The following is a 25,891-nucleotide window of genomic DNA, read 5'->3' as shown; positions in this document are numbered from 1 at the left end:
CAGCGGAGCCACAGGGCGCTCCCGTAAGGAGCCCGCCGGGTGCTGGCAGCCACCTTTGGCTACAGAAACTCTGGAGAAGGCGCCTGGCAGCGGCGACGCCGTCAGGTAAGGCTGGGACTAGGAGGAGCGAAGCAGGTAGGAGAGGATTCCGGGGCAGCCAGAACAAGCTGCGGGGCTGATCAGTTGTGATATGCAGCAGGGAGGACGCGCAGGGCTCGGCGACATTTTCCGCAACCCGGTCTATTCACGAACCGTCCTTAGGCGGGGGCGGGAGGAGGAGGAGGAGGAGGAGGAGGAAGGTTCCCGTGCAAATCTACTCAGTGTGAATGAGTTTGGGCCAGTTACAGCCTTTAACGCGGGCGCGCTGCCTCCCAGAGCTGATACTTTGTCAGCCTCGCCCGCCGGTGCCTTCGGTCCTGCCTATCTCCCGCCTTAGCCTACCCTTGGTACATGCCCTCTGGACCGTCTTGGTTGGATTCTCACGTCGGGACTTGAGAAAGAGCTGCAGGGACTCAACGCTAATAAGCCGCGGGATACCTGGAGTTGTGAAGTTCAGTTTGCAGGAGCTAAAAACCCGCTCCTTCACTCAAAAGACCCCCAAAGCACGTTACAGAGGTTTCTTAGGTTCTCATCTGCTTTGAAACTAGAAATGCCCTACCTTGTAGTCATCCAGAAGGCTGAAGTCTAATTGCAAAATGCAATGTAATAATACTGTCCTCTTCCGTACCTTAAAGGGGGGGTGGGAGCATGGGCCAGGTATTCGATCATCCCTGTGCCACCATCTTTGCATGAGTCTTTGTACCTGAAACAGAAGGCAAGGCTAATCAAAGCATTGCCCACACCTGGGTCAATATGTGTAAATAATTAGCCCTCATTGTTCAGCACAGGCCATACCACCCTCATTATTACTTTGAAGCTGAAGTAATTTTCTGAAAGGAAGAAAAAGTATACAGCCTTATACAATCTCCATCCATGTTGGGAGAGGCTGGAATATAGTGTATGTTTGTGTGTATACAGTATGATGAAAACTTGCAATAAATTGGCAGTCCTGATATGGTCAGATATGACCCTAACCCATCCAGTTATACCCCCCCTCCAAGATTCCTGAAGTTACTGTTTAAGGAGGAATGTGATGTCTTTCCCTGTTATCCTGTTTCCTTGCTCATGTGGACAATATGTTTGAAATACCAGATTTAATAGCAAGTAAATATACTATGTTTAATAGTGTATAGATTTCAAGTAATTCCTTCGCCTAGGGTCTAGAATGAATATTATAATATAAAATAATATATTTGAGAGAGCTGGTTTGGCATAATGGTTAGGGCACCAGGCTGAGACTGTGAGCCTGTAGTCCTGCTTTAGGCATGTACAGTAAGAGGGTGACCCTGGGCCACAAGGAAATGTACTGAAAATGTTCTCAAGAAAATTGCATACTGACTTGAAAATGCACAACACACACATATTGTATACGCTTTTTTTAACCAGCTATACATTAAAATGCACATTAAATGCCCACATACAAATGCACACATATATAATTTTAGGAAAATCTTGGACAATGTTGTATCATATGTATCATACCACAAAAAAGGGTAAAATGCAGACTACCTTTTTATTATAGAATTCTTCAGTTCTTCATAGGGACATTTGCTTTAAACAACCAAGACCACATTGATATAAACCAGGCTATGATGTCCAGTGGAGATTTTTCTAACCGCCTGTATATCTGTAAAGTTGGGGATCAATATTTCATGATGCATGGAAGTTCACTGTTTCTCTCTCTCTCTCTCTCTCTCTCTCTCTCTCTCTCTCTCTCTCTCTCTCTCTCTCTCTCTCTCTCTCTCTCTCTCTCTCTCTCTCTCTCTCTCGTTTCTGTTTGAAAATAGCACCCTACACATGTAGAGAAAGGCTAGCTATATCAAAAATTAACATGAATGAAATGAAATTCAGACAACACGTATTTTGTATTCTGCTAGAGTATCCAGCTTATGTTGAGTACAAGTCACAGACACATGTGTGTGGATGCATAAACTAAAGAACTATTGAGAGAGTCACTATCAAATTTATTGCATATAGAAAAAATATCAAAGGCTAGGTGGATATTGAATCCCTTTCCTGATATCCATAAGTGGACAGTTTTTTGAAGAGTCAAATGAATGGCCTGTAATGTTATGTTTGAAAATTAAATATTTTTTTTGTTGCCCTTAAAACTTGGCTGTTAAAATATTGTGTACTCTTTTGCTTCTTATCTTCTATTCAGCATTGCATTAGGTACTATATTTAGTACTGCTGCCTAATGTCATAGCTACATGGCAGTTGGATAGGTGTGGGAGAGATAAGCAGAGCTCTAACTTTATTTTAAGTATTCTTTGCTAACAGTTACTTGACTGCCAAAGCTACAGTATACCCTTTACTTTGTTGAACACACTTTATGTACACAGAATGACATGGATAAGGGCATGCAGTTCATGGTGATTGAGTTAATTTTGATAAATACAAGGACTGGTTTTGTTTTTAAAAATTATTAAGTGAACATTCAATATGTTCCATGTATAACTTTTCAAGCTCTCAGGATATTCAACCCTCTTGCAAAAAGACATCTATTCAGTCACACTGCAAGTGCAATCTACCATATGTTTCTTTTTAACAGGCTACTTCAAGATGAACGCTGAAGAAGCCAGCTTAATTACCATAGCCCCACTGAACTTCAGCCTGGACTTCAGAAATGCCACTTCTGTGCCTTTAAATGAAACTGTATGTGAAAATTGGAGAGAGATCCATCACCTGGTTTTTCACATGGCCAATATTTGTTTTGCAGTTGGGTTGGTTATTCCAACTACTTTTAATCTCCATATGATTGTCCTACGAGCTATGCTGGCAATGGGTAAGAAAGGCTTTATTAGACTCGAACATCGCACCCTTGAGAATCTATTGTAATGATAACCCACTATAATATAGTTGTAAAACTTATTTCTCTATTCCTGCTGCTTTATTTTGTTTGATTTGGGGTGTGTGTGTGTGTGTGTGCTTTGGAATATGTATGGAAAATTAATCCATAAATACTTTTAAAAAACAAATGAACAGTTTCATTTTCTGACTGTACTTCATGACAAATATGGGTGGTATTCTTCTGTCATGCTATAACTTGTATTCTTTTCCTGGCGTAGTCTTCATTGTTCTTACTACCATTAGTCTTTTCTTGGTAGATTGTTCTATGGAAGATAAATACGTTTGATCACAACATTCTGCTGTACTTAGTTTTCTGGACTATGAGTGGCAGAGTCGTATGCCTAATAGTTTTGCACTTTTACTTTTGACAGGATGTGTACTTTTTATCATCTGGGCAGCCCTTTTTCGTTGTGCTGTGGATATGGTAATCTGGAATGCGGTATTCCTTGTTGTCAATCTTCTGCATTTTATGTACTTGCTTTACAAGAGGAGGCCGGTATGTTCATCGCCATTTAGTCAATGATAGATACATAAAGAAATTATTTAAAAGAATTGGGTCTTGCTTCTAAATGGGCTTGTTTGGCTAATGTATTGATGTATATACTTACTATACTCACAAGGTATTTTTGTTTTCTATTTTTTGTCACTGCCGAAAAAAGAGCGTAAGAGGTTATTAATCTTTATTAATAACTGTGCATTTAGTGCTTATCCCTTCAAGTTTTTATTTACATAGCCTGTAGTCCTAGTGTAAGATGAATATAAAGTGTGCAAATATTGAATGCCAAGAGTTTTGCATTTGTAATTTAATTATATCATGTTTTGTTTGCTTTTAATCTTCTTGAGGGCTCCTAAGCCACTTACAATTCTTTGGGAATGCAGCAGCATATAAATCCTAATAAGTAAGTAAGAATAAACAATCAGGATTTCAGCGGAATACTATATTATAATACTATAGTATGATATACTATATCATTTTATAGTTATTATATGTTATTTGATCTAAGTCCATAACTTGTTGGTTATATTTTGAACTTATTCTTTTGGTAATTATGTAATTATTCTAATTATGTAATTTGTAATTATAGTGTTGGTCTTAACTGTGCATCAATAAACATTCTTAGTAAATACTACTAATAATAGTAAAATACTATTATCATATATCCAATAATAATATTTTTAATAAGAGCATTGTGATACATTGGTTCTATTTTCAGCACTATTCATAATTCTCAGTAGGGTACAATTTGTTTTTCTCCCTTCTCTTCTTCGTCTTCTTCTTCCTCATCGTGTCTCCAATGCAATGAAGGTTTCCTTTGCATTTATTTATAACACTTGTACCTCTTCCTCCCACTGAGGTGGGAGGGGTGAAGCTCACGACCATTGAAGGTCATGCTATTAAAGTTTAATAAAAATAAGAAATTATTTTCAGGAGAAATATCTTTTCAAGTTTCTCTAGTATACTTCACATTTGGCCAACAAAAAGTCATCACTGTCTACCAGAATGACTTATATACCTTGATTTATATGTGGAAGATATTCTTTACTTATCTTTATTTTATCTTTATATTAAAATCTTTCATTGTGTATAGTGCTGAAGTAGTACATTTTTAAAATACGTAATTGTCTTTTATTTGACAAACATGTATATAGATAAATTGTATATATGTATATAAAATAAGAATGATGAGATATAATTATAAAAATATTTAGATATATAATTTCAGAAGACACTGGGTCATATCCAGTGAGTAAAAGGAGGCTCATTGAGTCATTGGAAGCTTCTCTTGGTGAAATAGAAAGAAACATGGAGTTTTACAAAATTGATATTTAGGTTCTTTGACCACTCTCTATTAGATTGTTAAGTGAGGAGGAATTATATGCCAACATTATTTCTATCCCTGTTCTCTGACAAAAGTTTTTACTGCTTTAAAAATAATTCTATCAACAGAAAGACACTGATCATTCACAATTTGTCAGGGCTGTTTTCCACTATGCAATCCAATTACCCTTTTTCTTGAAATAGCCAGGTAAATCCTAAAGGTAAAAATGAGTGGGATTGTCTGTCTCCTGACTAGACATTTGACATTTGAACCTTATTGCAAACCTCTCTGGCTCTCAGCCTTTTTCTACCTATAAGAACCCATATGTGCAAGAAGTGTTTGTATGACTTAATGGTTCATCTGCATTCCAGCATCCTTTGCAGTAAGGTGTGTTTTTTTTTGTTATCAGTACCAAACATCCAACTAGAAATTTTACAATGTTATGTTTTAATTCAGTACAGCTTGATTGAAATAAAATTAAATGGGCTGTCCTACAACATCCTCTTAAGTTTTTCTCTTCCTCATAGGTGAATCTGCTATTCAAAAGAGCAATAAAGTGGGTTGAAAGGGAAGTTGTCCATTTGCCTAGTCATATATTGCGAGCTGCATCATTATAATCTTAGAAATGAAGAGTGGGGGGAGAGGTTTTACTGGCTGGTCAATGGTTTAAAGAAATAATCCTGTCCTCGTCACTTCCAAAGCTTGGCTTATCAGGTACTGCAGAGGAAATGCTGCTATCGGAAAAGGTGCAGATGCTTTTGCAGCTGATTGAGGCATAGGCCTGGTTTATCATATCCACAGATGCATTGATATTTGCCCCATTCATCACTGAAAAGATTTCCTCTGCGGTCAGCAGAGCTGTCCTTTTACATCACTTCTTTATAAACGCAGCTGTTCTGAGGCACCATGCCAGTTCACAATAGAAACCACAGTTATCTGCCACAGGGTTTATTTCAATCTCCCAGACAAATCCTATTGTCGGGGGGAGGGATGGGCTGCCTGAAAGATCTTATATTGGTAAAAAAAAGCTTTACATTACTCTTTAATCCCAAGGACAAAGCTCTATTTTCCCCTATGGAGTACACGTCTCTATTTTACCCAGTTTCCTTACTTAAATTCAGATTATTTCTTGTTGATATAGAAGTAAATTAATTAAGAATAGGCCCAAGATTGCCTGCTCCACTTGAGGCTCCGTGTGCCTCCATTTGAGCTTCCATCATTATTTATCTGGCTCAATGCTATATTATCTTTGCTTTCTTTTCTGCCCATTTTCTGCCTCTCATAAAAATTAATTGATCTCTGCTCTGCCCACCTACGGTATATTTTCAGATAAGACAAGGCATAGTGTTCTGGCTATTGACTCTGTTGAATTAGAAGACTGCGTTGTCAGTTTGGCTTTCCTCTCACACACTTCACTGTTTTGATGTACTATGTGAAATCGGACACCCTTTCCATTCCATCACAACAACATTTTGTGATACAGGTTGTTGTGCAGCTGAGTGAGGCAAACGGGGCCTCCAAGTAGGGCAGGCAATCTGAGAAGCTTCAGTGTGCCCACAGGGATCTCCTTGGTGCTCACCAGTCTAGCTACCCCACCTGACTTTTTAAGCACATTATTTTAATTATGTAGATTTAAGCTGGCATGGGCCAAGACAGAGCACCAGGGCCTGAAAAGGATTTCTACAAATTTATCAGCATTAAAGAAAACCAAGTAATTCAATGCAGATATATCCCAGGTTGCTGAGGTGCATATATGAGGGAATAACACAATAAAAATATAAGCCCCAATCTCTACATCCCACTTGGAATTTTTTTCCTTAGATTTCTATCCCACTTTACTTTAGGAGCTTAGGATGACATACATGACACTTGCATCTCCAGCTTTTCCACACAACTTTTTCCCACAGCAAGAACATTGTGAGGTAGGTTAGACTGAGTGAGAATAACTGTCCCCAACAACAGTACAGCTTCAGTAGTTGAGAATGAATTTGCCATGGATATCCCCATTTCTAATCGATTACTGCAATAATTTTTCTATGCTGGTACGTTGTATAGTGACTTTCCCAAAGGATGTGCAGTTGGAAAAGATGTTCACCCCACCCGTCCCAAGTAGCTGCATTTGTACAATCTCTGCAGCTTCTTTTACCTTAATCATGCCTTGGTTTTGGCTTTCAGGAATTTAAGCCCAGCCATTGGGTTATTTTACACTTTAATACATTGGGTGAAATAATGAAATGGACTCATCCAGTAACCAGATCAAGCATACTATCTGAATCCAGTCTGCAAGGGCCATGTTTTCATTGGTTTAAAAAAGAAATCTGAGTAAAAGGGAAATGTATGACAGACAGGTATAAAAATCACGCCTGGATCAAGAAAGCAGATAATTATAAATTGGGATCATGCAAATTTTGGGGCTGGATGATTCATGAAACGCTACTTCAGAAAGTGAATAATGAATGTAATGAATGTAAGATGCAGAGATCAACAATATATTGAGAATTAAAAACAAATAGAAAGTATTGCTATGCAAAACTCAAGAATGATGGAGCTATCAGTGGCTGGTAATAGTGGTGATATGTTGCATTGTGTTTCAAGGGTAATGTGTGTTTTAGCACGATTACTAGAGAACATGAGTGGGAAGATGCTAATATACTCAGGTCCTACTCATAGACCTCTCAGAAGCATTTGGTTGATCATTGTAAAAGTCAAATGTTGGACCAGACAACAGTATGGTCTTTAATTGTTTTCAGGGATTTTAATTACTTTAAATAAAGGACAAAAAGAAGGAGTAATAATATACAATACTACATAGAACTAACTTGTGTTCATGCACACTATTGTCTTACAACAACTTGAGAGGCAGAGATTTATTATTCCAAGATGGGAAGGTGCTGATGCTAATAAGGTAATGTAGAATGTTTAAGGCCATGTTTGAATTCATAGCAAAGGCAAGATTTGAACTGAATATTTCCTGATTTATAGCTCAGACTTTTTTTGATACTGTCCTTTGTCATCCATACTTCCGGGAAGATTGATAATCTATACGATTAGAAAAGAAATTTATGTAAATTTGTATCTGCTTAACTATATCAAAATTTTATGCTTACAGCTGTGGCTGCAGTATCAGACTGGGACACTTATTTTTGAAAATATAATTGTTTTGAGTAATCTTTGACCTATAACTTCACACAATTAACCAAAACAGAACTGCAAATTTCAGCAGCAACATTGGTTGACAAAAGGGAACTAGCATTTCTCCCCTTTGTCATTAAAGTCCATGCAGCTTAGAGTCTACACATATGAAAAAAGAAATTATTTTTAAACAAGATTCAATTTTCTAATGTAGCCTCTTGTCTTTTTAAAATTTCCTTATTTTTCTATAGGTTTTGTTTTTTTATCATGAAAATAGTCTTAACTTTATGTGCTAAAGGGCAGGTTAAAGAAGGATAATATTGGTTGGATGAGCCATGACATAATCCTCCATTGTGAAAAAAGGATTTTCATCCCAAAGCTGTTTGCAAATATAATAATTTATGAAAACTAGGCTGTCAGTTGGTAATTATAGACAACTGAACAGATCAGAATGATCTTTGAATGAATCCTGAACTTAACATGGTCAGATTAAAGTGTGCAACTGCCATATTCTGGGGTTTTTTAAAAAATATTTATTTATTTAAATTATTGACTGCCCATCTTACCACAGGGCAACGCTAGGTGGCTATATAGAATGGGCAGCCTCTATAGAACTGGGTTACATGTTACCATGAAAATAGGAAAGATTTGTGGCAATTGTATTGTTCTTTGGGAGCCACTGACATGTAGCAGTGATGGTATAACAATTTTGTGAGGGGAAAATTAAGGAGGACAACTTTTTGACTCTTAGCTACTCTTGATAGTATTGGCCATGATATTTCCCTTAGACTGCTCCTGTGAGTTGAAAATTGGAGGCATTGCATTACAATAGTTCCAATCAAACTGAAGCAGGATTATGTATCTTGGAAGTTGGTTGTGTCTTCTAAAAATGCACTTTTTTGTCCCAATGTTCTTTAAAGCTATATGAAGTCCCTAGGGATGAACATAAGGGAGTATTGGGATAAAAAATTTTGCCCATAATATTTTACTCAGGAGAGCTTATTCATATTCTGAATCAACACTTGGAAGCTGTTATGGGTTAGATGAAAGTTAATAATTCAGTGCTGAATCCTGAAATGACAGCAATCTAACTGTGATTCCTAAGTACAGGAATTTGAGGATCTTTATTTCAATAGAAGAGAATATATGTATTCAGAGTTCAACTGTGGGACCTTTGGTGTCTCTAATTTCAGTTGCTTACTTGCAGATACTTCATTACCAAACTAGGTAACATCATCAACACCTAGACAGGTAACAAAACATCTGCAAGCAAGCAAGCAAGTTCAAACAGCAGCAAGGACTCCTGTTCTGTACCAGCCTACTACCGGCCCTGCAGAAAAGGCAGGGACAACCCCTTTACAAAAAGGCAAGAGGCTGGAACTAAGCCTGCCAAATTTATTGACACAAAACAGAGCAAACAGAGCAAAACCAAAACACGAACCATGAAACAGGAGCTATTCAAACGGTTGCCTTCAGCAAACCAGCCCTCCCACACATTCCCCTTTTAAACAGTTCAAGACGTGGCTTCTCTCTGCCTACTTCCGAGGTGCCCCATTGCCTTCCTCTGTTTACTCCTGATTGACTGTCTCCTGCGTCGGGCGTCCTTAAACAGGGCCAGCTGTGGGTCATCTTCATCCATGCTGTCAGGCTCACACAGCTGGGTCTGCGTAGTGACCAGATGAGAGGGGCCTGGCTGAGGGCTCTGCAAAGCCTCAGGGCTGTCCTCTGCAGGGTCTCCAACACCCCCTCCTCCTCCTCTGAATCATCTGACCCAACTGCCGAACCCACAGGCTGACCCTGAATCACAACAACTCCAGAACGAATTTTGTGTTCAGAATGGAATCATGATGCTTCAGAAAGAACAGGAAAGTACTTTAGGGAAGCCTCTAGTTATTATAGATTTCAGAGGTCCAAGTAATCTTGTGCACAGGAGCATTCATTAACAAAATTAGTTGGAATGCTAATTACATAGTCTCTTAGATATAATAACAGATGCTCTATTACTGAACACACACTGATAGCTTCATTAGATTAGATAACATTCTATGTGGGGCGTCTTTGTGCTTGCCTAGAAAATGCAGAATGTAAAGTAGAATCCTTCCAACATTCTGAGTGGGATATCTCATCATACACACAATGAGTGTCAATTTATCAAGCCAAGTTCATGCTTCTGACACGAAACAGATCAGCACCAGGATATTTAATATCCTGTTACAAATCTGAACAATCACTACGATCACCAGAAAGTCTATATATTGTGACTGACAATGTCATCTTGGAGTTACAGAAACAACTGGCAGCTGTGCTCTAGAAAGCTCCTTTTCTTTCTCCCCCCCCTCCAATCTGTGACACCTGTTAATGTGTCCTTTGGTTGCCTGTTGAAGACTTAATTCTTCCCCTGGGATTTCTCTGAATGAAAACGTCATGATTAGCTAGTATTGTTTATTTTTATATTGTATTTTACCATGCAGTTTTGATTTTTGCTCATAAACAAGTTTTAACTTTTGATAACATTAAAAGCAGTATTAAATAAACAAATCAACTGTAAACTTTTACTGTTGTTGTTGTTTTTGCCAGCAATGATATTTTTGGAGAGTCTTTTTAACTGAAATGATCATGTCTTAAAATCACTTCTGCGTTTTTAATCTTTGTAATATTTCTTCACTATTGTCTTCCAGATAAAAATAAATAAAGAGCTCAGTAGCTTATACAAGAGAATGTTTGAACCACTCCATGTTCCTCCAGAGCTATTCCAAAGATTGACAGGACAGTTCTGCAATATTCAGACTCTAAAAACAGGACAAGCATATGCTGTGGAAAATAAAACATCAGTGGATGATCGATTAAGTATTCTACTAAAAGGAAAGTATGTACCTGAAATAATTGGATCTGGATCTCCCCTTTATGTAGTTGGACTGTATGAAAAATGCACACTCAATCTGAAAGAGCCACCATAGGTGAGGCTACCAGATGTGGTCTGCACAAATCCAGACCACCACTAGATGGCAGCAAATAATTTTCAATATTGCTTTGCTGCCAATTTATGCTCATCTGGAATTTTGCAGCTCAGGTCTGATAGACCTAAAGATAAGCTGATTTTTTTTAAAAAAAAATCTGCCTCCCATGTACAGGAGAGCTCTTTCTAGCCAATAGAAGAATTCTGCTGTAAAAGTTGCCTCATTAAATCTCTTTTCATTTAGGTTCTTCCAAAATCTAATCCAAAAATTTGATGAATCCTCTGAATAATGAACCTGGCACTAGATGCTAAAGGAGATAAATAGAATTAGTGATGATTCTTTCCTTTCTCATTTATTCTGGCATATATTTATAGAACAGTATTCTGCTTAGGGCATGCCTAAGGATAGTTTATTTTGTCAGAGCATGCACAGTTTTATTGCGCTGAGATAACCCAGGAATAAACACAGTAAACAGTGGTCCATATTATATGGCAGTTTATCTTACACTATCTACAATATCATACACCAGGAACAATATACATACACATGTTAATACAGCAGGCTCCAACACACCACAGTTACAGTAGGAAACGGAAGAACACAGCAGCAGAGCCTTCCTTTTATACAAAGGCTATTAAAGAGACACAGATCCAGCTGGCTCTTAAAGGGACATAGACCCTGCTGAGTCATTCCCATCATTACATCATACATTACATCAGCTGGTTAGCTTCTAAATCATTGCCTTGACATTACCTTTTTAGGGAAACAAAGCAAAGTTAGATCCAGTCCTGTAGTTTTTTTTTTACTTTATCAAGTTTGTCCTTGGAATTTTCTGGTGATCTGCAGTACTAACAGATTTGAACCTCCTTAGTGTTTTGGAAGATCAGCCCTTACAAGTTGCTAGCTTCTGTAGCTTCTGTTTAAAGTTTTATTTTTATCTTTTAGTTATCATACATTTGTTACTTATTTCAAACAGTGTGGTTCTAAGAAGAGTTGATTGTTAATAAATGCTCAGCTAAATGTCCAAGCTTTGGGGAATTGTGTGTTTAAGAAATGTATTTCTTTAAACCTCAAAAATGTTTGTGACAATGCTCAAGTCACTTGGTTCATGACTCATTTTCTCTTATTACACTGAGCCAGAGGGTTATCTTATGCTTTCCTAAATTCTTGGTAGCTTATTTATTCACTTACTTCATGTAGAGAAATTGCCTTAGTTATTAGATAACGGAACAGTTTCAATTAATCTCATCACTGTTGGTAACATCAAGACTGAGAAACTAATGTTGGGAACATCACTACTTCTCCCAACCCCAACACCACAGTCTTTTCTTTCAGCAGGAGTAAGGAATAAACCCTGCCTCAAATTAAAAACTGAGTAGAAACTTGGCAAGGACCTTAAAGTCCAAACTGAAGTTAACAAAGCAGAAAAAATACAGATTCCTTCTTTCTTCTGCTCTTGATCTGCCAATTTATAACTTTCTCCCTCATTTGCACTTTCTCCCGATATAGCTATCCATAATGCTACATTACATCTGCATTGATGTTAATGCGTCATTAATTGTAACAGGGAGTTGCAAATTATATTTTCACCATGCTTAGCTTAATATCGGCTAGTGTTGATTCATAATGAATTATAGTGAACATTATACATATAAACGTACCATGCACCAAGAGGGAGTTAATGCAAGTAAGAGGGAAGGACGTGGGAGGGGATCTAAGTGTAGGATATGATTCAACCACAGATTGCATTTGTATCCTGCCTCTTGGAGAATGGCTTCACTGCAGGGGTTCCAGAATTTTAACTAGTAAAAGTCAATTACATTTTTTCTAGGATAACAGAAGTTGTGTGAATTGATCTGTTTGCAAATAATTGTATTAGAAATTAAGCTGCTATATTGCCTGTATTATCAGTCGTTGTGATACTTATTTTCATCATCAGAATGAAGGTCTCCTACCGAGGACATCTTCTGCATAATATTTACCCATGTGCCTTTATAGATTCTCCTGAATATCGATCAACTCAGATGAATCGAGGTGAGAAATTCCAGGTATGGAATCAACAGTTTCTTTAGGAATAAGTATAATTATCATGGAGATTCCCCAGTGAAAAAAAATTGAGCAGCTATGAATTTACAATCTTTGGTCTGATGTATTATATAGCTTTTAAAACTGCTGTTGTTGGAACATAAAATAATTCCCGAGGTTATGTTATTGGGGAGATTTAAAATGATTTTTTTTTCATTCACCAGATAAGTGGTTGAAGATTAATAATCATTTTCCTATACTTTATTGAGAAAAATCAAATTGTATTTGCATTTATCCAATAATTATTGTACTATTGGAACTATAATTTGAAAACAATCACTTTCACCTGATCAACTAGTCTTGTTTGCTTGTTGGGAGAAGATCCATTACAGGTAGTCCTTGACTTATGACCACAATTGAGCCCAAAATTTATGTTGCTAAGTGAGAAATTTGTTAAGTGAGTTTTGCCCCATTTCACGACTTTGCTTGCCACATTTGTTAAGCGAATCACTGCAGTTATTAAATTAGTAACATGGTTGTTAAGTGAATTTGGCATTCCCTATTGACTTTGCATGTCAGAAGGTTGCAAAAGATGTTCACATGACCCCACGACACTGCAACTGTTGTAAATATGAACCAGTTATCAAGCATCCGAATGTAAATCACATGACCGAGGGGATGCTACAAAGGTCATTAACTGTGAAAAATGGTCATAAGTCACATTTTTAGTGGCATTGTAATTGGAACGGTCATTAAATGAACTGTTGTAAGTCAAGGACTACCTGTAGTAATTCAAGCTATTCTGTAACAAACCTGAAAACAGGACAATGTGAACAGTTCAGAAAAAGCTGATAGATACTTTGTTCAAAGATATTTTTCTTCAATGCAAGGGAATCTAAGAGAAAGAAGCCCTTTTTTCACTACAGGTTAAAGAATAATTATGAGAGGAATACATTAGTTATAATACAGCCTTCCTGTGCTGCAGATAGACTAAGGGATGGAATGAGCTGTGGGAAAGAGTTCAGAAAATACCAGAATCTAAGATGGTGACAGATGGCAGTTTTAGTGTCCTTTCAAAAATCTGGCAGATCTTTTTGGCAATTGATAAAAGCAATCAAGGAAATATGGGTATATGTATATTCAAAAGGAAATGATGACTTCCAGGTCTCTTTATTTGCAATTAGCCAAATTTCTTAAGTCCTTTTTAAAAAGAACAAAAAAAATGGTTGAAAATGATTGCTTGTCCATAGTATGGCTTAAAGAGACTTGGAAAAATAAGGTCTACTACATCACCCAGCAAGGAAATAAAGAGAAAACAGGCTACAATGGTGAGACATCCTAGATTCCAAAAGTGATGCTCCAGCAAACATATTTCAGATATTAGTTGGAACCAATTAGCCAAGTCTTTCTTATGCAGTTGCCCAGAGCTGCTTATTTTTCTTTTCTTTTCTTGTTTTTTCCAAAATATGTGAGGGAGAAAAAGATGGAATCATTGCAGTGTCTTTCAGTAAAGGTAAAGGGCAATCTCTATCTGGAAGCTTGGTTCCTTTGTCTGACCAGGAATGACTATGCAGTTGTTAGCTAACTTGATAGTAAAAGTGAAACTGATCCTGGTACGGAATCTAAAATCAGTGACTTAGCGTAATATGTTCCACTCAAGACCTGGGCTTAATGCCATAGAAAGCTTGTCATAATATAGTAATCGGAAGGCAAGTACTAGATACTTGTGCTCTTTCTATCACATTATCTTCTTTGGGTTTTGCATGCTGATTTATTCAGACTTGGAGAAAATACCATTTCTATCAGACACTGAAAGAAAATATCTCAGCCTTCCTATTCTGCAATTTAGTTTAAATTCAGTCAAACCAAAGAGTACTGAGTACTGAATTTATTTGCCACAGGGGCTGAAATTCACACGTCGTTTTGAGGTCAACCTGTACATTTTTGACCACAAGTTGACTAGAATTCTAATTATTTAATATTTATTCAGCCCACGTGTGCTTTTTTTAATGAATGGAAAATGTTATTTTTTAATTCACATTTCTAAAACATTTCTAAAAAAAAAGTAAATATGCGTTTAATCATATGTGGGCAATATTTACATAACAATAGTGTATGGGCCTCCCCACATGTTTAGATATTGCTTTAATTTTGTTCTTTTGTTTACGGATCATTGTGTGAGAGTATTTGGCTCCCTTTTGTTCTTGTTAATACATTGGTGCCATCTGGTGGATTTGGATTTATGATGATGCCCTGAACTCAATCACTGATGGCCAGCTCGCATATATAAGCAGTGCTTAGATTGAATTTTATTCCGAGGCTGTAATCCTTGAAGCATTTACCTGAAGGTAGTCTGCTGATCACATGATATTGTTTCTTCTAGTTAGATAATTACAGCTTATGTTGGATGAGACAGAGGAAGAGCAATATTCCTCTTGAAGAAAAGATCTGAGTTGCATACTATCAGAGTACAGTTAGTGCTCGGCTTACAACCACAATTTAGCCCAACATTTCTGTTGTTCAGTGAGACATTTGTTAAGTGAGTTTTGCCCCGTTTTTACGACCTTTCTTTCCACAGTTGGTAAGTGAATCACTGCAGTTGGTAAGTTAGTAACCTGGTTGTTAAGTGAATCTGGCTTCCCCATTGACTTTGCTTGTCAGAAGGTCACAAAAGGTGATCACATGACCTTGGGGACACAGCCAGGGTCATGTATATGAACCAGTTGCCAAGCATCCGAATTTTGATCACGTGACCCTGGGAATGCTACAAAGGCCCTAACTGCAAAAAATGATCATAAGTCACCTTTTTTTTAGTACCGTTGTAATTTGTATGGTCACTAAAGGAATTGTAAGTTGAGGACTATCGTTATATGGCCATTTCAGAACGGGTCCATCAGAGATGGGCTGCATTAATCCAGACAAGGGCAGTAAAGAGATACACACATCTTAACACTCTGCTGACAGCTGGTAGTGATATGGATTTTGGCACTGCAGATATGACAGCTATATTTCAGAACTATGAAATGATATAGGACATTTTGTAATATCCCCCAAAGTAAGGCATAATGGAATTGTTTAACATCCTTGCCTTATATTATTCTTAGAATAATTAGAGGACAGTTACGGTTATTATTCTGCTTCTGATTCAATTTTTCCATTTTCTTTGACTTTGACTACAGTCAGGTAAACTTTACCTGCAAATATGATTTTCAGCACTGAAGTGTTGGACCAGCTGTGCAATATTACATTCTGTTATTAAAGGTTGAATTCTTGACACTGACTCTCGTGTTTCTTTAAATTTGTCCTTTCCAATATCTTTGTTTACAGGATTTTAAAAATCCAAATGAAGTGGAAGAGAAAGCAAGTCTCTCAGTATAGTCAGAATACCGTTTTCATCCTTGCTGAAATAGAATAAAGTATTTTTAATATGCTGACTTTGTAAGCCACTTAGAAAGTGCTCTAAAGCACTGTAAAATGGTATATATGTCTAAGTGCTATTGCTATTAACCATTTGTTGAGATCTGAATTAAATATGCTGTAGTCATTGGGACAATTAAAATGCTGTATTAATTATTGACTACCCTTTCTTTATAGGTGTCAATTACTGCTGATGATAACTGCAAGTTCTTATGTTGGTCGAGAGAGAGACTTGTGTATTTTCTAGAATCAGAGCCATTTCTTTTTGAAATATTTAAATATCTTATTGGAAAGGATATTACAAACAAGTTATACTCATTAAATGATCCAACCCTAAGTGATAAGGTAAGCGGTTCCCTTTTGACTTCCATGCATTATATAACTGTTTTATAAATGAGTTAAGTTGTGCTGCCTTCTAAAACGCACAACATCCTTTCCCACACAGCTTCTTAAAACACAATTGATTCAGGATGCCTATTTATCACTTTCTATTCAATGTGGTTTCTGTCAATTAGCTTATCTTAAATCCAAGAGAAGATAAATATGGCTACTGGATGATGGCAATTAAAAGTTTTCTGAGGGAACTAAATAACAACTACTAATAGTTGGAATGCTGAATTTTATGTAATTCTATTGTCATACAGAACAGTGGCTCCCAACCTTTTGGCCACCAGGGACTGGTTCCACGGAGATAGTTTTTTCCCACAGGCCGGAGGGGGCGTGGTTTCGCGTGCTGCGTGCAGTCCACGGATGGGGCTTCACTTGATTGGGCAGACCGGTTTCTGGCATGCCACAAACTGGTGCAGGTCTGTGGACACGGGGTTGGGGACCCCTGATACAGAACAACACTTAACAGTTATATTTTTGAAATCAAATCCCCATTTGATTTTTGGGGATTTTATCAAGAACTCATCAAAGCTCTGGAGGATTTTAAACTGTTTTGACATTTCACCTTTGTTCTGTGTTCATTAATACCTATATGGCCCTTTCCATCATAGGATATTTAGAGACACGGAAAACATATTTCTGCATGACATTGGAACTCCCTTGCATAAATTGAATGGAATAAGTTTTACCATGCTTCCACTTGGATATCAGATTCGATATCCTAATGCAGGAATGCTCTTTTGAAAATAAAGGCTTTCTTCACTATCAGAGAATTTGTCAACTGGATTTTTAAGCAATGCTTCAAAGGAAAGTTATAAAGAAACCACTTCTGCATAGCTGTGAAGAAAGCTACATGGACACATCCATGAAGTCATATGTTCTTTACTTTTATAGCTCCATTGGGACAGATTTGTTATACTTGATTGGGCCATACAAAGTAACACAATGCGACAGTTAATCAAACTCTATGGCTCTCCACATGCAATTTGTCTCTTTCTAAACATACACTGTTAGCGTAAGTGTCTACTTGCTGTTTTTAATCTTCTACTCCTGATTTATATGTGAAAAGAAGAGCATGAAATAGAGAGCAGCAGATTACCTAAAGCATAAAAACAGACTGGCTAAACCTAAAATGTGCATTTTAAAGTCTTCTCCCTCCTATATTATTGTTTTTAAATACTATCCATCAGAATGATCCTGCCCCTTGATTTATCCTTGAACATTATTTAAGTAGCTGTTTCTTTTCTCTCTTTTTTTTTTCTTCCCAATAGTGACATGGTCAAACACTTGCTTATGTATGTAAACAATCTAGGGGTCTGGGAATGACAAAGTGGTTATTTCTGTGCTGCACATAAAGAGATATGTGGACGAGTCCTTATTCTGTCACATCCAGCTTACAGGTCTTCCCCTCTCTAAATGCCCTTGCTCTCGTCTATGAATCTGTGGCAAAACTGGAATTATTTGACTAGAAATGGCCTGATTCCTTTTTGAGATTTTTTTAATCCTAGTATTAATAGTTAAAAATTAGTGTAATTTAGCTCCCACTGCCTGCACCCCAAATTAGTAAAACTAGAATTCTTCTATTGAAGATCTTCTGTCCTACTGAGTCTGTTTCCAATAATGTAATATCTTAGCTCTGGGGAATTATATAGCATCAATATCTTTCTAGTTTTTGCTCAGCATGACCAATAGTGAGGGAAGCTGTCAGTTCAGTGGGAGACACACACACACACCAGGTTTCTACCCTGTTATATGTAAATTGCCACATAGTTCTTATTCTTTTCTCATAATTAAGGTGTCCAAGTTATAATTAGACATTCTTTCATCCTATTCTACTTCTCGTGGGGTTGTTGTGATGGTAGCTGAGAAAACACGCTCTGTGCAACTTAGAAGAAATGACATCAGGATATAAACATAAGAAATAAATATTTATTAGCATCTAGGACTGATGGAGAATTGTGTATTTTTTTTTCTGTGCAGACATCCCAAAAAATAGATCACCAGCCCAGTCTGTGTTCCCAGCTGTCTGTGATGCAAATGAGGAATAGCATGGCAAGCTCAAGTGATGGTGAAGATGGATTACAAAATTTTCTCCGTGGAACTTCTACTGCATCCACCCTTCGTGAGTCATTAACTAGTCAGTCGACATTTCCAGGCATCACTAAACATTGTAGTCTGTGGCCAAAATCATGTTGCTTTTGGCGAGAAGAGTTGGGAAGGGGAAAAGGGAATCATGAAACAAGGTGCATCTGAATGCATCACAGCTCTGCTTATATTAGGGCCAGTATATGCATTCCTATCACTCAATGGGGACAATCAAAGAGTTCCTTTTCCATGTGTGACTAATTATCATAAACCAAACATGACAGACCAATTTTTCATTTGAATGTTTCTTCATAGATATTTCTTAATGTGGGGTAGTTGTGTCCCCTTTCTGCTGAAAAGTTCAGGGAAACCATCCTGTTCATGGTAAGAGAGCATGAACATACTATCAGGTTATTTGGACATTTTTATTAAAAAAAAACTACAGCAGGTGTATTTTGCACTATTATAGGTCTAAGAGTTTGGATATCTGTTAAACACTGTGACCTCCTTACAAAGCAAGAATTTGCCCTCTGCATTCATCTTTGAAAGTATGACTTATGGAAATTAAACCTCATCTAATATTCTCATTGTAAATCAGTGGCGCATAATCTTAGGCCTTGGGATAGTGTGAGATTGAAACACCTTTAACTACCACTCTCTGGCAAAGCCTTGGAGGTAGCTCATAGAAAGCTCCAAATTTGTTACCAAATTTTAATTTTTAATGTGAGAGAAGAGGGGAGAATAAAGATGTAATTGGGGAACTCTATTCAATTTTAATTAAATATAAAAGCCGATGAATTAAAATGAGAACCCACCTGGGGTTTTTCGGAGTGCAGTGCCCAGCAAATCCCTGAAAAGCTAGGATGGTCTGTGACCAGAAAAAAGTTGGGCCCCTCCCTTATAGAAATTAGGCCCCCTTTCCCTTTCCAATCAGTGTTTCATGATGTCTTAAACTGCAAAAATAAATAAATAAATAAAAAACAAATAAATAAAGAGCTATTATGTACGATATGATCTTATGCATTCTAACAGAAGTTGATCTCTTTATTTTCTTCACTAAGGAACTAATACCATACTAAGAATACATAGGACTAAAACTACTATTAATAAAAGCACGTGTGTATTTAATATTTATTGATGTAAATCTGACTCTTGTGTTTTTAAAAATAAACCAACAAGGATTCAGTTATGGAATGAATCCTTATGGACTGAATTTAAAGTATGTTTTTGGTCAACAGCATGAGGAATTGATCAACATTTTCAAAAATGGTATGAAATGGACTGAATGTCACATACTTGAGTGAAATAATAGTTTGGGTTCTGCAGAATTAAAGACTGTATCAGCATACAAAAGCTGTATCCATCCTTTGAGGTTGGTAAAAGAAGGACCCAGATTGTTGTTGGCAATATACTGACTCTGTAAACCGCTTAGAGAGGGCTGTAAAGCACTGTGAAGGGATATATAAATAAGTGCTGTTGCTAAGTACTATGTAAACTTGCATTCAACTGTAGAAATTCATAGAACAATTTATGCTGATCCCATACATAGTTTTAGGGTCACAAGATCATGCTTCTTTGCAATGTTAATTTTAGATTTGTAGGAATGATGTAACTACTTATATTAACTGTAACTACATTACACTCCTTGAAAAAAAAACCAACACTAGCTTTTCCCCATCTTGGGGACTGCAATTCCTAAAATTTACAGACAGGAAAATATTGGAGAAGTATCCTAGAATATGTTGTCCATGCCTTATCAGACCTCCTAAAATAGATGGTGTTTATTTCTGCTGCTGGTGCTTAAGTTGTACTGCAGAGGTCTAGAACTGTAACCCATGTTTGGCATGTAGCCCATTAGCACCCCTTTGGTGGTATCTGGTGTGCCATAGAGTGATTGATTCTTAAGCTTTTGAAACTTTTTTCCTGCTTTGGAATTTTGAAGGATTTCAAAGGGGGGGGGAGGAATGAAGCTTCAGGGACCCACCTATTGCACTACAAACATGCTGAAGTTTAGAAGCTGAAAGTATGCTTCAGTCAGGTTATGGGCATACCCATTGCAACGATTGGTGCCTCCTGCAGCTTGCCACATCTTTATGGTGCTTCCTGAACAAAAAGCATGTATATTTTTCTGGGATCAGATAAATACTTTATGTTAGGCCAAAAAAATAGGCAGATTCTTTAAGGAAGCACTCATAGGTGTGATGTACACGCCCACTCCAAAACAACCTTTCAGCATAACCCTGAACCGCAGCACATCTTAACATTACATTCCTTGGGGGGGGGGAACCTAGCTTCTCAAAAAATTGAGCCAATTTTCTTTGCTTTTTTGATACTTGACTTAAACTATTCTGTAATCCTCCATCTTCTGTTAAAAAGAATACAGAGGTATGCAGGGCACATGTTAATAGAAGGACTTGCAATGCTGAAGGTTGTCAGGCTAATGCAAATTCTTGTGATGATGAGAAAAAAAATGAAGCTTAAAAATCTTAAAATAGAAAACTTTTTTAAAAAATTACAAGAAAAATTGGCCCAGCTGATTTTTTGAATGAAGTCTTTGCATAGCATGCAAAGCTTGGATCAGTCCTCCTAAAGCTGGGCAGCTCTGCTCTAGTTGATGCCAGAAAGAAATAGAATACTGCATTTTATTTTGAGTCTTATGGAGGCATAGACTCCTGCCTTTATAGACATATCTGCCAAACCATTCTTGTTACTTAGTGTATCCATGCCATTGAGGGCCGCATCAGCATTGCGGTTGCCCTCAGGGGGCTGGGTGGGTGTGGCCAGGGTGGGCGTGGCCTACTGGGTGGGCGTGGCTAGAGTGCGTATGGCCTACTGGGTGGGCGTGGCCAGCTCTACATCGTTCGCATCAAGGGTGCCTATGGGAGACTGGGCAGAAGTGGGACAGATCTGAGGGTCTCTGGCAGAAGGAGGGTCTCTGGGCCAGGGCCAAGGCAGTGGGGGCCGTTCCCTCACTGTTTCCAGGATGGCTTCGCGGGCCGCATGAAACCACTTTGCGGGCCACATCCGGCCCCCGGGCCTTGTGTTTGACATGTCTGCCATAAGGCATATGGAGATAGGAATGTCTATTTATTGTACTGTATTCATTGTGCGCTTCACGACCTTCTCATAGGAGGGGAAGGTGAAAAATCTTTTCCAGACTTGGTGCTTCAGGAAAGTATTAGCAAAGGATTATTATATCTGACTAGCAAAGCAGGAAACATCTTAATGAGGCTGACTCCAGTTTTTGCAGGAAGAGAGGAAGTGCATCATGTACGGACCTTCTTCATGCACAGCTATGCAGTTATTGGCATGTGAAGTTATCCCCACAGGGGAACGGTTGAACTTTTCCTTCCATCAAACAGATGCACTTTATGTAATTACTGTTAAGATGTGTTCTTTCTCAACCCTGTATGGCTCCAGGGTCAAAAATGCCCTGACATTGCATGCTCTTTGCAAGCACTGTGGAAAGCATTTGTATGCACTAAGTCTAACACTGCAATCCTATATGCATTTACCTGAGAGTACCTGAGCTGAACTCAGTTGAATTTACTTTTGAATAAATAGGCATAGGATTATGATGGGATAGTATTTTATCAAATAGCCATTCGTTCGTTCATTTGTTCATTCATTCATTCATTCATTTGATTTTATAACCTGCATTTCTACTACTGTAATATTGAATGTTTCCAGTAATGAACATTTTTTTAAAAAAAGTTAATAACGATTAACTGATTCTGAGCATGTATTGTGCAAGTAGTTGAAATGTAAATAAAAGTTTACTACTACATTTCCTATCTGTTTTGCTTGAATCTTTGCTTCTGAAAAAATGATCAGAAAGTACAGTATACCATTCTGTTTACTAACTGAGGACAAGTTCTTATGCTATTTCACTGAGTCTTGATATGTATTTGTAATAGTTACCAGATGCTGATCTGTGCAGAAAATGTTGAAAACAGTATTTTTCTTTTAAATACCAAGGGGAATACCAAGATGGAAAACTTGTTGCAGATTTGCCTTTTTATGCTATTTTTTATTTTATAAAATAAAAAATGAATGTAAACACATAATGTTTCCAAGCTAGCCGTGTCACAGAGCAGAATTCCATTGTTTAAATTAAATCTTTTACTTCATATATTTTAAATATAATATACATTTTATATTATAATATAAAAATAATTCAGAACATTGGTTTTTCAACCTTTCTCAACTTGATGTCATGTTGGGTTGGAATGTTAAGAGCTATAATTCCATTACTTTTGGATTGACATTAGATTGTGGAAGTGTGGTCTATTCTGGAACTCAAGAAGAGCTGTTCAGAATGAATTGTAGGTGAAATTTTATGCTTTAATTTTTTATTTCTGGCATTTGATAGACCATCTGACCCAAATCATTCAATTAGTGCAGGATATTTTTAAAAATATTTGGAATATTTGGAATATCTCATTACTGTTACACTGTTTTAAGTATTGTATTGTTTTTAAATGATTGCCTTTTGAAAATGTTGGCAGGCCAACCATCTCCTTATTTAAGAACATCACCCAAAATGAAACCAATTGAAGAAAGTGTGGAAGACGATGTCTTTGAAGGTCCATCTGCCACACCATTTAAAGGTCATGAGTGACTTCACAGGACATTCATGCATTTGTTCAGAAGACTTGCAACTGTAGATGAGATTTTCAAAATGATGGCATTATTATTTGTGTTTTAATTTTATCCATGTTTGACTTTACAGTATCTATGAGCAAACTTTTACTAATCACTCAAACTGTACTAACCTCCACCCCAAAGATCTTGTTTGTTTCAATACATCTATAAGACCTGTTTGGGCCCTCTTTATGCTTGAATGAATGGAATATGAGGAACTATATGAGGAATGGAGGAACTATATATACATATAGCACCTGGAGTGCCACATGTGTATTAGCCTAGGTACATAAGGACATTAACATTCAGTTACATTGTAATGAACCACATGGATTATATGGAAAGTAGTCCCAGTAAAAGATATGTTTATTTTAGCTTTTTAGACAATCAGTAGGACATGATTCATTAAAAAACTTATCAGTGTACAGTATCCCATTTGCACAATATGGAAAATGTAGGTTTACTACAGTATTTTACATGTATCTCCTGAATATCAAAATTCTGGCAGCAATAACTTACTTGTTAAATTGGCAAGGGAGAAGGTGGTTTCTAGCATCTTTTCTTGTCTTGAATTGGAAAATGATTACTACTGTCAAAGACAAAAGTTCTAATTAGATATTGTGTAGTGTGCCATTCACATTCTGGCATGTGTATAAGTAAACAGTTCTCATCTTTCCTCACTTTCTTACGGTGTCAGTAGGGTTGATTCCAGGCAGAAGCTTAAGTTATTAGTAACTTTAAAACAGTCGACACCTTTCAATGTCATTTATTTATTGAATTTATTGGGGATTGTTTTAATTATATTTATTTAGTGAAAATTTGACACTAACATCACTGAATTATAAACTAAACCTATTTTATATATAAATAAGTAAGCATGCTTCCTAAAAACAGAAGCCATCCAGGCCTACTGTTATTTTGAAGTTTAGATTAATGTAGGACTATTGGCACCAAAGATAAACTGAATTATGTAGCATAAAAATAATAGATTGAGATGGTCTCTCCAACTTAATTCATCTAAAACATATTGGGAAAATAATCTCCCTCCTTGAAGGAAATGGGCCGTCTAGAAGCATGAAATACAAATAAATAAAATAAATAAAGAAGTGCTGTCATCAATGATAAACACTTCTATTCCCATTTTCTTAAAATTTACAATTTCATGCTTAATTTTTTTCACTGAAGTTGGTGACAGAATAGTGTTTAATTTTATTGTAATTATAGCTGATTCAGAAAATAATAGAAACAGTCATGTTGTACACAAGTATCTTAAGGAAAAAGCTCTAAGATAAAAGAAAATGCATTTGTCATGACAGATGGCTCTAAAATCAGCAATTATTTATGTGATAACTATCTTTGAAGATCTTTGTATATTGCACAGTTTTTGAAAACTGAAGTTTAGTATTAAAAATTCAATGGTGAGTTTGTGACATGGAGCAAGTTTATTTTTCTATGTATTTAATTCTTTTGATAAGAGACTGCCATAGTTGTATCGCTGATAGAATTATTATTATTATGGAAAAACTTTAGAGTTATACAATTCAGATTTAGTAAGTACTAGACTGGATAAACCAAAGCAATTTTTAAAAACTGAATTTACTATGGTGCCATTATAAGTCATTGTTATGTTGCCTCATTTCTAATCAGCTTGAACTGGACTGACTGTTTCAAACTTGGACATAGGAGAAAAAAATATTTAACTTTCTGGTACAAGAAAACTGTTAAAAGAAAAGCATGTGGTTTCAAAAGAAAGCATTTTTCTATATAAGCTTCTCTTTTAACAGCCAAGCAACAGTTTTCATGGCCTGTATGTGTGATTCTTATGGTACCATGGCTATATTTTTAACCATTCAGCGAAATAAACTTTTGTGGCTGTAATGGATTTTTCCAATTAATTCATTCCAACATTAAAAGTTACATTCGGTTATTGACAGGTTTGCCATTAATATTACCAAATTATATCTTAATAACTCCACAGATAATTGATTAGTCATAAAGTACCAACATAACTCTTTTGTCTCTTTCCTTTTTAAATTTTGCTGGCTAAATTTATGGATTTCTCTGCAACAATAAAGTAATAAAGTTTTTCATTAAGCCTCATATTGGTACTTCATTATTGTAAAACTTTCATGTTGCCATCAATATTCTGACTCTGACTGTTGTTTAATGATTTACCCCCTTGCTGAGACCCCTGTGCCTGGCCTATATAAGAAGATACTATCACTGTTAACAGTCTTTGCCAGATAGCAGAACTCATGAAATTACCTTTTAATCATCCAGAAGGACCTTTATTTGCATGCAGAGAAGATTACAGCAGACAAGGTGTGATAGATGATGAAATGGATGGTATTTCAAGGTCAAAAGACAGTAATGGTCCTACCATGAGAGACTGCATGTAGAGACCACCGCATGTGAGATGGTGGCAGGAAGTGATAGAACATTCAGGGTTAAGAAGAAGGAGGAAGTACGTCACAA

General features: G+C 36.8%; 1 protein-coding gene across 1 annotated transcript; it reads left to right on the top strand.

Moving 5' to 3' along the window:
* Positions 1–25,516, top strand: POPDC1 (popeye domain cAMP effector 1). Its single transcript, XM_081314363.1, has 8 exons — positions 1–105; positions 2,651–2,884; positions 3,321–3,445; positions 10,580–10,767; positions 12,798–12,906; positions 16,478–16,645; positions 18,668–18,809; positions 23,281–25,516. The coding sequence occupies exons 2-8, from the start codon at positions 2,662–2,664 to the stop codon at positions 23,391–23,393; spliced, it is 1,068 nt and encodes a 355-aa protein (XP_081170489.1). The 5' UTR covers positions 1–105; positions 2,651–2,661; the 3' UTR covers positions 23,394–25,516.
* Positions 25,517–25,891: the final 375 nt, after the last annotated feature.

Source organism: Vipera berus, assembly GCF_964194415.1.
Source record: "Vipera berus genome assembly, chromosome: 1".
Taxonomy (NCBI): Eukaryota; Metazoa; Chordata; class Lepidosauria; order Squamata; family Viperidae; genus Vipera; species Vipera berus.
Note: the sequence above shows the minus strand (reverse complement) of the source record. Positions and strands in the feature narration are given on the sequence as shown.

Coding starts and splice junctions, on each gene's coding strand:
- POPDC1 (XM_081314363.1), top strand. CDS start 2,662: ATGAACGCTGAAGAAGCCAGCTTAATTACCATAGCCCCACTGAACTTC. Junction 2,885..3,320: donor ACGAGCTATGCTGGCAATGG/GTAAGAAAGGCT, acceptor TACTTTTGACAG/GATGTGTACTTTTTATCATC. Junction 10,768..12,797: donor AGTATTCTACTAAAAGGAAA/GTATGTACCTGA, acceptor TTTCATCATCAG/AATGAAGGTCTCCTACCGAG.